The sequence below is a fragment of the Protobothrops mucrosquamatus genome, unplaced genomic scaffold (genome assembly GCF_001527695.2).
Source record: "Protobothrops mucrosquamatus isolate PMUCROS unplaced genomic scaffold, P.Mucros_1.0 scaffold969, whole genome shotgun sequence".
In the NCBI taxonomy this organism is placed as follows: domain Eukaryota; kingdom Metazoa; phylum Chordata; class Lepidosauria; order Squamata; family Viperidae; genus Protobothrops; species Protobothrops mucrosquamatus.
The window spans coordinates 27,908-45,382 of NW_015387212.1; the positions used below are offsets into that span (position 1 = coordinate 27,908).

Genomic DNA, 17,475 nt, shown 5'->3' on the forward strand with positions numbered 1-17,475 from the left:
TTGAAGCGCACCCGGAAGGCCACAGGCAGCCAGTGCAGCTCGTGCAGGAGAGGTGTTACATGGGAGTATCTAGAGGCCCCCAGGATCCCCCGCGCGGCCGCATTCTGAACTAGCTGGAGCCTCCAGGTGCACCTCAAGGGGAGCCCCATGTAGAGAGCGTTGCAATAGTCCAGGCGGGAAACAACGAGGGCTTGAGTGACCGTGCGTAGAGCGTCACGATCCAGAAAGGGGCGCAACTGACGTATCAGGCGAACCTGATGAAAAGCCCCCCTGGCCACGGCTGTCATATGGTCGTCTAAAGACAGCTGAGTATCCAGGAGGACGCCCAAGTTGCGGGCCCTCTCCGCGGGGGCTAATGACTCGCCCCCAATAGCCAGGGATGGAGCCAACTGGCTATGTCGTGACGCCGGAAACCACAGCCACTTGGTCTTGGACGGGTTGAGTCGAAGCCTGTTCCTCCCCATCCAGACTCGCACGGCCTCCAGGCACCGGGACATCACTTCCGCGGCATCGTTGGTATTTCTGTGCCTGAAAATGTGATAAAATACACTTGCCTGTTCTCAGATGCCTCAGCAATTTTTAATTGTCTGAAGATCTCCATCAATCTCTTGAGAACTGCAGTTTCCTGAATAAGATGCTCTGGAGTGATTTGGGCACTTGCTTGCTATATGGCCTACAGTTCCACAGGTAGCTAGGTGTCCTGGGGCTAGGTGTCCTGAGTTCTACCACGGAAACACAAACCAAAATCTCCCGTTTCTTTGATGCAGACTATTTACTATTCCTATTTGCATGGTTTCCAATCTTGATGTCCAAGGAGGCCATAATAAGGTGGAGTAGGTAAGGTGACCAACTGTCCTCCTTTAGGGAGGACAGACCTCCTTTTGTAAGTTCTGTCCTCCCTCGAAAAGTGTCCTCCTACATGTCCTCCTTTTCAATATTTGAAGACTAATCTGCAGGTCTTTTTTTTTTTCTCATAGAACGCTCAGAACGGTGTTCCGGCACCTTTTTTTGATGGGTTTTTTTCAACTTTTGTATGAGCTGTGCTACTCCCGCTATTGGCTTTCAAAAGCCAATAGGAATTGCTGCTGAGCACGCCAAAACACCCGGCTGGCAAACTTTGCACATGCAAGTTGTCTGTATTATTGTTGCAATGAATAAAATGTTTCTTTTATTTACGATATTTTTTTCTTCAATTTATTTGTGTCCTTTTCATTGTAAAAAAGTTGGTCACCTTAGTAAGGGTGAAGAGAAGTGATACATTTCCCCCCCCTCAACTTCCATAATCACCCACTGATTGATACATATTAGAACAGTTCTTCCATGTCTTGTCTCAATAATTCATCACTCAGTTCATCAGCAAATGCTTCTTGAAACTGGTCATAGCAGGATCATTCCATCCCACATTTCTGGCATAGAATTAAAAATCCAATGGAGATTCATGAAGTCAGCACTTGCTCTGCTTCAGTTTGTGCATCTCTTCATTTGCTATTGCTCTCCTAATCAGATTGTGAGATACAGGTCAATCTTTGCAGGAGGTTTTGGTAATTATCCAGCAAAGTATCACAGCCTTCAATGAGGGACAGTTTTTTTTATTTCAGGAGACTTGGAACAAAGGTCACCCTGGAATGATCTATAGGAAATTCTGCTGGTTGATCTTCCATAAACTATTCTTTCCGGGCTTCTCAGCATCAGCAAACTCCCATAAGAGTGAAGAAATATTAGTTGGGCTGAACTGCTTTTGATTGAAGTAAGCATTGTCACAAATATGCCAACTGAACTATGGCATTGTTCAGAGTTATTTGTATATTCACTTATTAATGTTGTAATAGTGCTTGGTGCTCTCTGAGCTTGGTTGTTTTCTTGCAGAAATTTCATTACTCAAACTAGGTAACATCATCAATGCTAGTCAGAGTGGGTAATGAAACATTTGTAAGAAAACAACCAACTCAGAGAACACCAAGGACCCCTCATTTCAACTCTGAGCTACAAATATTCTCCTTTATTGGTTGCAATATGGCTTCAGTAAGTTGTTCTGCAGATAAAGGGGTGCCCTGAGAATGCCATCCCACAATCCAAGGCAAAGTTTGATGTTTCTCTGAATGTGTGGGGAAGCTTTGAAGATTGATGTCAGTCCCTCAAGATAGGCCAGGTGAGGAAACAAACATCACAAGGACTATTGTTGTACGATATAACAACAGAATGTCAAAAGCTTGAATTTCCCACTAATTTGTCTAATAGTAAAGAGAATCAAGGCAGAGTTATCCTCCAGTTCTTTCTGAGACTCTCTTCTTTCCTAGGGCTAAATATTTAAATAAACGTCCTTGCAGTCCTCCTTCATACGTCTCTACCCTCTGGATTGCCTACTCCAACCTGAATCAGCCTGACCTGCTAGATCATGTACGAAGAAAATCCTTGTAGTCCCATGATTCTGGGATAGGAGGGGAGTTAGAAACCAGGAGACACTGCTTCTCAGTCTTCTCAGTGGTAATTATAGTGCTTTGGAGCAATCTCAGTGTCTTACATTATGTAAGCTGATAAAAAGGCATCAGATTGTAGCAGGATATACATGCAATAAACAAATAAATTAAAATATTACAAGAGACAAAGATGATGTGAAAATATATTGGGGATATGCAATATGATCAAAGGCAGAGCACTGCTCTGAAGGACCATTCTTCAAAGAGTTTCAGCAAAACAAAAAACTGTCGATCTACCAATAGCGGTAGTGTAAGGAAACATTTAAAAATATTTATTTTACAAAATGTACCTCCTGCCAAAGTTGAATTTCGCAATTATTTATATGCTTGATTTCAAGTTAGCCATTCAAAGTGTAAACAGTTTTAATTGGAGGAAGTGTGAATCTTGGCACAGCTATCTTTAGGACTGATTCTCTCTCATGCTGATTGAAAGGAAGTCTTATAGGAAGTTCTCTTCAAGGTTTCTAAAAAGAACTGCTCTTCTTCCAAGAAATCATGATCCTGTTAGAAAAAAACAAAAACAGGAATGAAAATGGAGAAAAGGTTCAAAAGTGAACCAAAAACATGTCAGCTTTATGACCAGAATAGTCTTAAAGTGACAGGTAGGGTAAAGGAATTGAACTTCAAAGTACGTTTGAAACTTAATTTGACTCGAGAAAAAGTCTATTATTAAAATGGACTTTCTCTCAATTTATTTTAATCTACTTTAATTTCGATTTCTCTTGTCATTACAACGTATTGACGTTCTACCCAACGTATATGTAAATTATTTTATTTTTATCGTGTAAAATTATAACCTCAGGACAGATGTTAATATTCTCAATTCATAGTAGACTGAAAGCTGGACAATGTAATCTTACTCGTTCAGCTGTAATTTTGTGCAACACCAGTTTGGCATATAAATCTGCTGGGTCTGGTCTTGGAAATCCTTGAGAAGCTCTGGTGTTTCCAGGGTTGACTTTAGGTGGAACAGTAACTGGAAGAGGCAAATCTGGGAAGAAAAACAAGTTAGATATAGTATTTAGTCATCTGTATCATCTGTACAGATTGTATAGATCAAAGGGGCAATGGAACAATGAAACAAGTTGTGGAATTTGTTTTTATTTTTTTTTTATTTTGCTCTTTGGTTACTTTAAAAAAAAAATGAAGCAACATTTAACTAAATTTTCCCTATTAGCTTACTGTCAGACACTCCTCTGTATTTTGAGGGCCAGCATTACGGAGTGCCAGGACCACTTTGTGTCAAAGAAACTCAAATTGTGCTCCAAGGTCTACTATTTAAATAATACATAAATTAGTGCCCTCTGTCCTTTCAGAGGTCCAGGCAGAAGAAGAACATCATGGCTTCAAAATCTAAGGGACTGGTTTGGACAAAACTCAGCAGCACTTTTTCATGCGTCTGCTGATAAAAACAGGATCGCCAATATGATCGCCAACGTCCGATAACGGATATGGCACAAGAAGAAGTCCTTTCAGTTAAAATCATTTACATATTAAAGCACTTGAAAATACAGAGACTGGAATTTTATCCTTTTCCTTTATTTTGCCTATCAAGAATGCCCACCCCTCCAAATGGCTGCGCAGGTACTTACAATGTACACTGGAGATTATTTTGTCAGGAGTTCCGGGTAATGGCACCTGAGGCATGTTATGAAATGCCTGTGGGTTGCTTGGAAGTTCCATCCGTAGCTGTTCAAGCTGCCTCCTCTGATGTGACAAACTGAGGCGCTCCTGACTCATTGCGAAGGAAGAAAAATATTGTAGCAGTAAATACTGATGTATCATACCTCAACCATCTCAGGCTGAGCAGACCATTTTTAAATTTGCCATAATTTCCTAGATTATCATAATAGACTGAAATCTTCCAATTTGGGAAGAGCTCTGGAGTCCACTCTTGCTCAAGAACAATTTATTCAGATGTACAAGCTATGGTCCATTTTGGAAAGCTGCAGTGTGACAAGCAGCACCTATACTTCTGAAACCTCAAGCCCTTTTGGTGAGATTTATGTTTCAGACTGTGAATTAGAAGTTATTAAAAGCAACAGCTCTTTGCGCTGATGATCTATTGACTTTCTAGGCAGTTTAAGAGGCTGGTATCAACTATTAAAACCCATCATAATTTGAGACCAGGTATATATGGTGTCCTCTGTTTGCTATTCATCACTTCTAATTTTGGAAGCCTTCTGATCTCACCTTACTTATCTAAGCATTCAGAGTTCCACAGAACATAAATTATGTGATATACTCGTAATAATTCATGTACACATTTTTTAAATAAAAGCATTTGGAGGATACCTCAACTCCATTCTGATGACAGCACACCTGTAAAATCTGGAGACAAATTAATTGGTGAAGTAAGAAAAGGATTTTAAAAATACTGTGCCTCTGTACCTCTTAAATCTAGGCATAATGTTGCTTATCTTGATTTCATGCAGGCTGCAATTTTACAATGAGCTGATCTGTTTTATTTATTATTTTATTAAATCAATTTATATAGCCATGCAACTGAAATGCAACACAAACTAAAACAGCACGAACTATTTTCATTCAATAAAACTAGATTATCTGATTTTTGTATTCTGAGGCATACATGTCAATATTTGGATATCCTTTATTTTCAAACATTGGTTTAATGTGTTAATTGTATTTTTAATTGTTTTTAAGGATTTGGTCATCTAAAAGAAGCCTTAATAAAGGTTTCTCTACTTTAAAAATTGCTTCTCTTAGACCAGACATGTCAAACTCGCGATGTCACGTGACGTTGCGCAACGTATCGGGACGGTTTTGCCATTGCCGGCAATGGGGTGGGCGTGGCTTCCAGATGACGCATCCGGCCTGCAGGCCGGCAGTTTTGACACCCGTCTTAGACGACCAGATAAGTAATAACAGAATTAAAAATAAAAAAATAAACATTAATAAAACATTAGTAAAAAATAGTACATAGGAACAAGACATTTCCATAGGTTAGGAAAGATTACCTGATGCAAACGTTCCTCCTGCTGTCTGAGCCGTTCCATTTGCTGCTGCAAAGTCTGGAGTCTGGCCTGATGTTCAGATTCCACCTTCTTTGCCTCCATCAGGGCTTTCTCTCCTTCTTCGTACTTGTGGGAGGATAGCTTTATGGCATAAGGAGGAAGAGTCAGGCTTTGATCTCAGCTACAGCCTTAAAACCTGTTTCTGCCTTAGAATTTAACCTGATATAATTGCATTTCACGCAGCATGCTAAATAATTGATTGTTTGTGGTTTGGTGTGATAATGGGAAAGCCAAGGGAAATCATCAAAACAATTAAAAAACAAAAATTAAAATATTTCGGACATGTGATGCAACACCCAGAAAAACACGGCATACTCCATTTAATCCTCCAAAGAAAGATTGAAGGCAAACGAGGTCCAGGTAGAAGAAGAACATCATGGCTTCAAAATCTAAGGGACTGGTTTGGACAAAACTCAGCAGCACTTTTTCGTGCGGCTGCTGATAAAAACAGGATCGCCAACATGATCGCCAACGTCCGATAACGGATATTGCAGAAGAAGAAGAAGAAAGTGTGTGCTATATAGCCACACAGAATTGCTTAACTGAGTTGTGAACCTGGCCATTATGTATTAGTCTACAAATTATTGTTAAAAATGGAGCTGGAATGTAAGAAACCAACAGCAAGTTGTGACCAGTTTTATATTCATAGAGAATGTTTTTCTCTTAATGGCGTGTGATGTATAATATATTTATTATACATCTTATAGTGTATCTTTTTCATGATGAAAGAATTTGTAAAAATTTTTTTTTTTACTAATTTGCACTACAACATCTGGTTTAGATGTATTTTTGTTCAACAACCCCCAGGCTATTGGTGTTAGGCCACAGCTCTCTGGCCTCCTTCCTTTACATGCCTGCATTCGACAAACAGCTTGGTTCATTAATCTGAAATTTTTCCACATCTGGAAAGTCTAGTTTAAGGCTTTCTCTTGGTAGGTGATAAAACTTGGAAATGCAGATGTGCCTGAATTTCTCTCTTCCCCCTTTCCCAAGGAATCATGTAATTATGCTGTCTGTGGAAAACATGCTCTTGATTACATACTGAAACTCTTCTTACAAAAGCAACCAGGACACATCAGTTTATTTTCAAGTAAATGACTTCCAGCATTTCAGTCAAGAATTACTGTGAGGTTTTTCTCTCTTTTCCCCTTTATATTTAAAATGAACGCCTCCTCCCCCCCAAGAATCAATAATAAATGGGGGGAGGGTATTAAAAGTGCAAGACAGAATTAGGTGCCTTCCCCAAAAGGCTTGCCAATAACTCTGCAAATAAGGCAATTACACTATTAAGTGCTTGGATTTGGAACCAGTAATTCCAAAGCTTATTCTCTAGCTTTCAAAAGAGCACGTTACATATTCTTTAAAGCAGTGGTTTTCAACCTGTGGGTCGGGACCCCATTTGGGGTCGATTGACCATTTCACGGGGGTCGCCAAGCAAGGCTGTCCGCCATTTTTTCCCCCTTTTCCGGCGGGTGCCTTACCTCCCTTGAGCTGGGCCAGCTGGTGGTCGGCCTGCTCCGTCTCTGCCGCTTGCCAGCTACGCTTCGGCCGGCGCAGGGGGCGGAACCACGCATGCGTGGCGCTCCCGGGCAGGGAAAGACCTCGACTTACGACCGGTTTAGTCCTCGACTTACGACCGATTGGGGTCGCAGCATTAAAAAGGTTGAGAACCACTGCTTTAAAGACTATATGCTGCCCAAGGGCTTTTTTGGCTTCTATGATACAGTCCAGCCTTCTTTTATCTGATACCGTCCAGAAGTGCCAGGATATGCAATTTCCAGGATATCTAGTCTAGACTTTATTCAGTTATATCAGCTTTTCTACTTTGAATAGCAGATGCACAAAGGCAGTTTCCTCTACCTTGCTCATGCTATTGATTTCATCTGCCCTCTGTTTGACATGCAAAGCTGCAGCATTAACTCTTTCCTTCTCCAGTCTCAGCTCCTGCTTCTCCTGCTCCAGAAGCTCTCGATCCCTCACCAGCTGCTCCTCCCTGGATCTCAACTCACTGGATTTGATCTTCAGGTCTGCTTGTTCCTAAGAGGAGGAGGAGGGGGAAAAGCAGTCTTACAGATTTGCTATTTTATATTTCTGTTTTTAATTCTGTATTTAATTCACCTACATCATACAAGAAAAGGTCTTTTTGAGAAAAGACCTTTTTTACTTAACCCTTTGGGTTTCCGTTTCCATGTCAACACAAATCATAAATGGTTATAACTGCAATCTAACCACTGCTTCAGTGACCAGATATTCTTCTAGACTCTTCCCAGATTGCCCAGTAAAAAGACAACCAAGAAACTAAAGGAATCAAGACTGCAGCCCTTTACCTTTGCAAGGCTCATGATGGCCCCTTCTCTCTGGGAGTCAATTTGCAGAGCCCGGTCAACCTCCCGCTCTGAGCGTTCTTTGCTGAGCCTCTGTTGGATGTGCAGGTCTGACCACTCTGCCGCCATTTTACGGCGCTCCTCGGCACATTTCTGCATGACTGCTTTCTGTTCCTCAAGCAAAGAATTCTGGGAACAAGGAACAGGAGGACAAGGAAATCAGTGTTGTTTTGACAGCACTAAAAGGAAAATCAAAGCAAACATCATAGAATCATAAGGCTGAATGGACCTTCTACTCCAGGGGTCCCCTGCCCCTGGTGCATGGACCGACAACTGGGCCGTGGCATGCCAGAAACCGGGCTGCGCAAACAAGCAAAGCCTCATCTGGAATGCAGGCAGCACACAAAACCACGTCCCTTCTGGTCTGTGGAAAAATCTCTCTCCGTGGAACCAGTCCCTGGTGCCCAAAAGGTTGGAGGCTGCTGTTCTAGTCCGACCCCCTGCTGAAAGGCAGAAGTCCTTATTCCATTCTGGAGAAATGGTTGTCCAAAGTTTTTTCAAAACCCCCCCAGCAATGGAGCATTACTCCAGGAAGCAAGCTGTTCCATTAACTAATAGTTCTCACTGTCAGCAAATTTCTCCTAATTTCCACATTAGATCTCCCTCTGATTAGCTTCCTCCCATTGCTTCTTAGCCTGACCTCAGGTGCTATGGAGAGTAAATCAACCCCCTCTTCCCAGGGACAGCTCACCTTAGGCTTGTTATAGCCACTCTAAAAAGGTTGTTGCTTTACTTGGTTTAGTTGATGTATCTTGAATTTTTCCTCATAGTGCCTTTGAAAGCAAAGTACTTTTTTGTGCTTGAAACAGACTATGAATTCTATTTGAAATCTTCTCTGCTTCCATTATAAAATGCCTCTTATAAGTGGAGGAATAGCTAAAATATAAATGGAAGTACAGAGAAACATAGCTATTGCTCTTCTGAGTTTCTGTACAGAATATATGTATTTACAATATGGTTACAGATGGATGGATTCTAGTATTATAAAGCATTATAAAAGTTATTGTAGAATTAGTCAGTTTTTCCTTATGCAATAAAAGCAATTTAAAAAAATCAGAAAAGCAGTGAGGAAAATCTAGGACAGGCATGTCAAACTGCCAGCCCGTGGGCCAGATGCATCACGCCGAAACCGCGCCCACCCCATTGCCGACAATGGGGAAAAAGTCACACTACGTCATGTGACGTCGCAAGTTTGACATGCCTGATATAGGAGAACAAAAAGTGGATGAGATCATCAGATTCCTCCTTTTAGTATAATTCAGTAAATGACATATACACTGTTGCATTTAGTCACAACATGCTCATTAATCACTCAAACAACACGAGCACGTCTAACCTTTGCCCTCTCTAACTCTTCCCTCTCCATGGTTAGTTGCTGGGTCGTGACTCTTCTCTGCTCCTCGAGTGAGTGCTGCAAAGATTCCACTTTGGCTTGTTCAGTGGTGACCCTCCAACGTTCCTAAGGCAGAAAAACACACACATCAGCTCCTGAAAGGCTTAACCCACCTCCAAGCAAGATAGCTTGTGAAACAAGCAGGAAAGGCAAGCATAATTAGGCTAAGTCACCCCAAACCCAACTGGGATTTCCTTTTGAAGCCCTTCTGTGTCACGGAGGCAGTACTTATCCAAAAGAGAAACATTTCCTATATGTCTAATTAATTGTTCTGAATTATCTCCAATCTAAATCTATTCTGTTACTGGAAACACCATTTAAAAGTGCAAGATATACTGTTTAAACCCAGCATGCGCAATTGAGAAAATCTATTTATATGGATGTTAGGAGTCGAAAACAACTTGATGATGCGTAATAATAGTAGTAGTAGTAGTAGTAGTAGTAGTAGTAGTAGTAGTAGTAGTAGTAATAATAATAATAATAATAATAATAATAATAATAATAATAATAATAATAATAATAATAATAATAATAAAAACCTTGACCACTATGTAATACTAAGAAGATAGTTTGGATTGTAAAGCCACGGGTGCCTTCCTTACCAATGTTCTCTTGGTCAAGAGTAACATTAGCTTGCAGTCTGTGCAGATCTGCAAACACCACTCTTCCCAATACACAGCACTTAGCTGCAGGTCATCTGTCCTTTCCCTATATTGACCTTCCCAGGAAGTATTCAGACTCCCTGACTGAGGGGAAGAGACCGGCCAGTCCTTAGAGAGAAATTTCACTTCACCTAACTCCATTCTGAGTCTTACCTTGAAGGGATAGTGACCAGATAGGGCAACTAGTCAATATGGAAACCCATTAAGATCTCTGTCACAGTAAATATTAAAAAAAAATGCTAAATCTGAGTAGTCCTAAAGTTAAAAGTTTCCTTCAATGCATATGTTATTTGGGGAATGAAAATATACATCCTCTTTTTATCTCTCTTCCAACTCACATTCTCACCACTGTTACCAACCACAACTCGGTTTAGCACCAGCTCACCTGTTCCAAAAGCCGGGTTTGCTCATTTAGCCTGGCCTCCATCTTAGAAATAACCTCTTGTAGCCGGCCTCGTTCATCTTCCATGTCTCTCTGCTGCCGGTTCAAACGGTTTTGCAAAACTGTCAGATTGGGAAAAGGAAAGTAGTAGTACCTTTTTGCAGCCACAGGGGGTGGTAGGCAGAACTTTTTTGGGGGGGGGGATCAAACTCAAAATCCCCAAATTTTTGAAGTAGGACATCTGCACTGATTTTCAAAGAAGTTGTCACGATCATCCGTGGAAGCTAGACAAAAGATTAGGCATTTCTAGAGAGAACAGCACTTATCCTACCCTACTCTACCCTACCCCATCCCACCCTCCCCATCCCAAAGAATGCCCAGAACGGAGTTCCGGCACCTTTTTTGGATGGAACCTTGTAGGGTAGGCAAGGCGGGTTGTATTACATGTGTAAGTTCCGGCACCTTTTTTTTTTTTTTTTTTTTTACAAAAAAAGCACTGCTTCTACGCTACTCCAGTCAAAACAACTTAGTAAGATTAAAAAAAAAGCAAGGTTAAATGTAGTTCTCAGTTTTGCCACTAGATGTCATTAGATGTCCATTCCCACCAAACTTTAAAAAGTTAAAAAGTTAAAATCCGAAGAAAAAAATCCCCCCCCTCCCTAAAGCTTGGGGATTTCTTGCTTTTGAGTGCTTTTTTCCAGAACCGGTATTTTTCGCTTGTAGAGAGGTAAGGAAAGTAGTCTCACCCGGATCAGCTGTTTTGCTTTCCGCTTGTTAGTATTCGTTGTCTCCAACGATCAGCTGCTTCTGGCTGACCGCTTGGGTGCGGTCAGCCTTTCTTGCTGCCAATCCTGAGGGCTACTTTGGATCAAGCGGGTCAGCTACTGCTGGCCCACAATCTACAAAATTTCACCCTTTGGCCAGTCGCCTCTATGGGGTGACTTTCGGTCCTATTGAACCCCCCAGCTGGTAGAAATTGGGCTTGGGGAATGGAGCTTCATTCCCCTGCACCCGTGTTGCAGTGATGTCACTGGAAACTTTACTAAAAAAAAGTAGCCTCATCCCTTCAAAGGAAGAATGGCTGACCAAGATGTGGAAAGATGCTTCAATGTTTGGAATAACTTGATAGCTTAAAAGCAAATCCGACACAAGTTTCAACTCAGACTGGACACGACTCTTAAACTACAATTTAATATATGGGTTAGCACCACACCCAACATTTAGGTTTGTGTATGCATTACTGTATATCTATATTTCAGTCTTACAAGGCACTTAAATCAGAATAGATTTTTAGTAATATGAACTGAATTTACTGCGCCGTGTAATTACCGCACCATGAATTTAGTGCACCATTTGGTGATTTATATTCTGCTGCTCCATTTCCTGCTTAAATTTAAAAATATTTACAACTAAGTAATGGCGTCTTAAAACGCTATAACCTAGTCTATGACATTCGAAAATCCATCATTTATCTACAGTACAGACAATACATATTTTCTTTTGCAATTGCAATTACATGATGGAAGTAGGCTATCCAAGAACAGGTTTTATTCTAGAGCAAGTTGTATGTGGGTCCCAAGCATCGAAAGGCACATACCTCTAAGCTGTTCATCTCTTTGACGAGCTCCCATCTCAAGACCTTGGTGGGTAGTATGGTGAGTGGCTTCCACCTTACTGGCAAGATCATTCAGGTTGCTGGAGAACTTCTCCATTTGGTCTATAATGCCATTCAAAGACCTGCAGGAGACAACCAGACAAACATTTCCATGTTTTTTTTTACTGGCTTCTTATAACAAAAGAATGGAAATCTAAAGTTACCTTCAACATTAATAAGATGTATACATTATTTTATTCCACCGGATACGGACTAAATCCCTTCTGGTGACCTGGACTCCTACATGACTCTATTTTTGAGCTGTAGGCCTCTGCATTTTAGTGATTCATCTATCTGTAGTTTTCTGTATCCAAGTTGCCCATATGGCATTTCTGGCCATTGTTGCCAGACTATTAATTTGAATCCTTTAAAACTCTAGTATTTTGCTCAGACCTCTAATATGGACTGCACATGTCCATGGAGGGAGCTATAGGCACGCCTCATCCTTTTTCTTTCATAGGAGCACTGTAAACCGGAGAAGCGAACTGTGGAGTTGATTCTGCTTACCAAATGTGCTTTGACTACTCAGTACAGCTATTTATGCTCCTTACTACTGAATAAAAATTCCAATGTTCTAATTCTTTAGGGCAATGAGCTCCTGCTACCTGGTGTAAGAAGTGGCACTGGTCACTGCATCAATCTCCTGAGTCTTCAGTTGTTTCAACCGTTGTAACTGCTCTTCATGATCCTTGCGCATTTCCAGGATGGACATACTGCAAGAGTCAAAAAGGGCCATAAACAAACAAACAAACACTGTTTCTCGATTTATTTCAGTGTATACATAAAGCTTGCCTACAGAGTCGGATTCAGATCTGTCAAACCAAACAAGCTTACATGTTTGACTTATGCTTCTGAAAAGCACCATCAGTTTCAAAGTCTTAAGAAAATTTCTTTCGTCATCTTCCCCACAACGTTACCGCTGAAGCTCCTGTAGGCGATCAATTTCCTTGGCCTTTTCCTGCTCTAGCTCAGTCAGTCGACGCTGATGCTGGGCTAACATCTCCGATTTCGCCTGCTCTGCGCCCTGACAGCGAGAAAGATATTGTGCAGCCAACTCTTGATTTTCTTGCCGGAGACGATCCTCACGCTGACGATACGAGTCCTCAACCACCTTCACACGGTTCCTAGCTCCCCAGTTGGCAGAGTTGGGGAGAGGGGAAGAAGGCAACATATTTTTTTTGCAGCCGGGAATATTTTCTGATTTATCAACTCTACAGGTAAAAGCAGCTGGTATGATCCAGGAGCTGGTTTCATTTTTGAAAACTGTGCTCCTCATGTTAGTTTACATGAGGAGCATGTAATACCAAAAGTGGTATTATCCAAACATATGTAAACCACAATTTCTTTGCCTAAGCTAGTGGAAAATTTCAGGAATTGAGCCTGAATATATTAAGATGGTACCAGGTTGGAAAATGAAGATAAAGATAGTAAAAGAAATAACTTTTTATGTCTATTTCATGTATATTTTATCTGCTGCTGTTTGTCTCTTAATGCTGTAGTTTTACAAACTTTCAGGTTAGCTTTTCCACTTGCTCCAAAATACCCATGCTCTGTTTGGGAATGACAATGGAAGGATACAATTAAAGCATTTCAATAAAGAACCCTGGTCCTAGGAAATAAGACACAGACAGAATTCCCTAAATATTCCTGAGAATTTGGAGGCAGGAATCCAGATCAATGTAACTTTAGCTCTGAGTCAGATAATACTGAAATTGAGAGTACCCGGTATTTGATAAATGTGCATTCCTCCTAGAATACAATCTCAACCTCAGTCTCAAGAATGGGACCTCTTCTAAATAATAAAAAAATCTATCTTGATTCTAAATTACGAGAAGATTCTAGAAAAATAGCTCTTGTAACAACCCACAAACCCGTGCAAACATAGAAACTGCAAGAATTCCTGCTTATGGGGCTTGCAGTGGTGAGGGAATAGTATTTATGTTTAAGTGTTGCCTCCAGTTCTCCATGTGATTCCCATATTTTTTTTTACTTTATATACCTATGTAGTACTAGACATGCTTAAATAATATTTAATAACCTCCAGTGGTTCCCCCATTTCTACCTGTGTGCATTCTCAATAAGTTCCAAGTCCTCCTGGTGACGCTGTTGCAGACTTTCCACCAAGAGTTTGTGCTGATTCTTCTCCAGTTCAAGTCGCCTTACCTGAAATGTTTTTTTTTAATAAAGTTATTTTTAAAGCGAAGGAAGGAAGGAAGGAAGGAAGGAAGATCACAACTGTAATATAATATATTCTTGATAAGAACTGTGAAAAGAGGAGAAGGCAAAACCTGTTCCCTACCTAATCCCAAAGGTGCTTTTTCATGAGGCAACGGAACTTTCTTGTTGTTCTTTGAAGACATTTCGCTTCTCATCCAAGAAGCTTCTTCAGCTCTGACTGGATGGGTGGGGAATGGAAGAATTTATACTCCTTACAGACAGCTGGTCATTTGCATTCTTTTAGAGGGTCATTGAGGCCACCTGGAGGTTTATCTGTGTCATCAGGATCACTTGAGTAGTGCAAATGGGTTGTTCTAACCCAGCCTTAGCAAATAATGAGAAACCACTTACGGTATTTGCAAGTAAAACAAACCCCTTTTATTAAAACAGGGCAGGAACTATCTTTGTTCACATTGGGTAGACAAAACCAAAAAGAAGTAGTCACAAAGGAAAGTCTTTTCCCCTTCTGACACAGGGCAAGAACAGTCTCTGTTCACTTGAGAATGCCAGATCGAAAGTCTGTCAAGGATTAAGCCAAGCAGAAACAGTCCTTATTCACTACCTATTAGTTCCCAACAGGGAGACTCAGTTGGTACCTCAAATACAGAGCAAATAGTCCTGACAACCTGGTTCCGCCAAAGGAAACCGACTTGATTGATGTAACTTGAAAAACGAATGGTTGTCTGCGATAGGCCACTCCCAAACCACTACTATTTATTTCCCAGCCAGAGAGAGGCTGGCTAGCGTCTACTTCAGGGGTGTCAAACTCAATTTCACTGAGGGCCGCATCAGCATTGCGGTTGCCCTGGGGGGGCCGGGTGGATGTGGGCAGAATGGGTGCAGCCTACTGGATGGGTGTGGATGGAGTGGGTGTGGCCTACTGGGTGGGCATGGCCAGTTCTACATCATTCATGTCAAGGGTGCCTATGGGGGCCTGGGCAGGAGTGGGACAGATCTGAGGGTCTCTGGCAGAAGGGGGTAGGACCGGGGCAAGTGCCAAGGCATGGCCCACCGGGGCAAGTGCCAAGATGGCCACCACAAAATTGTACATTGGCTCCCGGCTGGCCTGGGCCAGGGCCAAGGCAGCGGGGGCCGTTCCCTCACTGTTTCCAGGATGGCTTTGCGGGCCACATAAAACCACTTTGCGGGCTGCATCCAGCCCCCGGGCCTTGTGTTTGACATGTCTGGTCTACTTCTTCTTTTCCCTGAGAGCCAGCTTGCCTTCCATTCCTCTCCTCTCCTCGCTATGCATACACGCATCTGGGAGGGGCCCCATCTGTTCCTCCCCTTCACTCAGCTCAAGCCCCAAAGACAGCTGCCTCTCCGCCTGGGAGTAGACAGAGGGCCCCAGCTCTGCATCTGCCTCTTATTCTGCTTCCTCATCAGAGCCTTCCAAAGGCTCCGAAGTTGACCCAGGCTCCTCCTCCCCATCGTCTGACTCAACTGCTAGCTCTGCTGGCAGCTGATGGACCACAACATGGGTGTGGAGCCTTCTTGGAACTGCTGAAAGGATTGTGTTGTAGATTGGAGATGGATGATGTCATATCCCTCCTCCTCTGTTGAGAGAGGGCTGTTCAATTTTGACATAGATGGCCTCTTTGACCCCTCTTTCAAACCAGCCAGTCCTTTCTGTCCAAAATGTGGACTTTGTAGTTTTCGAAAGAGTGGTCTTTGTCTTTTAAATGCAGATGGACTGCTGAATCTTGTCCTGATGTGTTTGTTTTCATTTAAAAGACAAAGGCCACTCTTTCGAAGACAGCAAAGTCCACATTTTGGACAGAGAGGTCTGCGGGTTTGAAAGAGGGGTCAGAGAGGCCATCTACGTCAAAATTGAACAGCCCTCTCTCAAAAGGGATACAACATCATCTATTCCAGTCTACAACAGTCCTTTCGGCAGTTCCAAGAAGGCTCCACACCCATTTGCACTACTCAGGTGACCTCGGTGACACAAATAAGCCTCCAGGTGGCCTCAACAACTCTCTAAAAGAATGCAAATGACCAGCTGTCTGCAAGGAGTATAAATCCTTCCATTCCCCACCATCCAGTCAGAGCTGAAGAAGCTGCTTCGATGAGAAGCGAAACGTCTTCAGAGAAAAACAAGGAAGTCCAGTTGCCTCGTGAAAAAGCACCTTTGGGATAATTATGACCTGGATGACTGAGAATCTCCATAGACATTTCCCTACCTTATCATTCTAAGGGAGGTAATTAAAACCTCTTCTTGCAGACAAGTGTGAGATATATACAGTATATGCGTAGATACTTGAAAAGAGAGTAAGTATGTAGTTGTGACCATGCATAGCATTATGGAGGCGTATGTGAGAATGGACATCTGGTTGTAGGAATGATTACAAGAATGTGGTATGTGTGCATGAGAGTCCTGTCCTTGCTCTCTATTACTCTCAACTATTGGAAGAGCTTCTCAATTATAAGTGTAGTCCTTTATCAAATCAAATAAAATAGAACTAAGGAGAAATTTCCTGACAGTCAGAACAATTAATCAGTAACAACCTGCCTCCAGAAGTTGTGAATGCTCCAACACTGGAAGTTTTTAAGAAGAGACTCGACAACAATTAGTCTGAAATGGTATAGGGTTTTCTGCTTGAGCAGAGGGTTGGTAGAAAACCTCCAGGGTCCCTTCAACTCTCTTACTCTGTTATTTGCACAATGCCCTTACCTGAATTTCAAGCTCAGTGAGGCGAGTCTGGGCACTCAGAAGCTCGGCCTGATAGGTTTCCAGGGTCTCTCGGAGCTGCACTTGCACTCCCACCATTCTTTTTTCATAGTCAGCATTATTAGCTGAGCTCAGGAGATGGGGCTCCGAGATCAGAGCCTAAGAAAGAATGAAAAATGTCATAGCTGTAAACATCCAGCTTACTTTTTTAAAGGTATGCATCTTTCTCCATTCCGCTTTATTAATTGCCAATTTCATAAAGGTTTCTGGAAAACCTGAAAACTTGCACAAAGTTCTTTACTCGTTTCACGGGTTTTAATAAAGGGAAGTTGGGTGTGGAGTCTTGGGTACCAAGTGCTATGATACCTTTTTATAAGCAACATAAGTGCTTCAAGATATAAACTGAAGGGCTGTATAGTACTGCGCATTCACAAGCAAAAAAATGAATGTGTCTGCAGCCTTTAAACCCAGTGCACCTTTCTCCACACCTGAGCTGTAGCTGTTTGGGTGCTGGCTTGATGCAGGTGCTGGCTTGATGTGAGTACCTATCATTCCAAAGCACCTTTCTGCCCACAAATCCACGGAGCTGTGCATCCTAAA

The 17,475-nt window shown here is 41.9% G+C and overlaps 1 protein-coding gene across 1 annotated transcript in view; it reads right to left on the reverse strand.

Annotated features, from left to right (window-relative positions):
* Nucleotides 1-2,625: 2,625 nt before the first annotated feature.
* FBF1 (Fas binding factor 1) overlaps nt 2,626-17,475 on the reverse strand; it is a 36,038-nt gene continuing 21,188 nt past the window's right edge. Inside the window, exons 17-29 of the mRNA XM_015819713.1 lie at nt 16,879-17,034; nt 14,050-14,150; nt 12,905-13,111; nt 12,593-12,700; nt 11,931-12,070; nt 10,337-10,455; nt 9,233-9,355; nt 7,840-8,025; nt 7,373-7,549; nt 5,456-5,593; nt 4,070-4,208; nt 3,338-3,468; nt 2,626-2,978 (exon numbers count right to left, since the gene is read on the reverse strand). Of these exons, the coding sequence (XP_015675199.1) occupies nt 2,895-2,978; nt 3,338-3,468; nt 4,070-4,208; nt 5,456-5,593; nt 7,373-7,549; nt 7,840-8,025; nt 9,233-9,355; nt 10,337-10,455; nt 11,931-12,070; nt 12,593-12,700; nt 12,905-13,111; nt 14,050-14,150; nt 16,879-17,034 (1,809 nt within the window). The 3' untranslated portion in view covers nt 2,626-2,894. The remainder of the gene's footprint in view (nt 2,979-3,337; nt 3,469-4,069; nt 4,209-5,455; nt 5,594-7,372; nt 7,550-7,839; nt 8,026-9,232; nt 9,356-10,336; nt 10,456-11,930; nt 12,071-12,592; nt 12,701-12,904; nt 13,112-14,049; nt 14,151-16,878; nt 17,035-17,475) is intronic.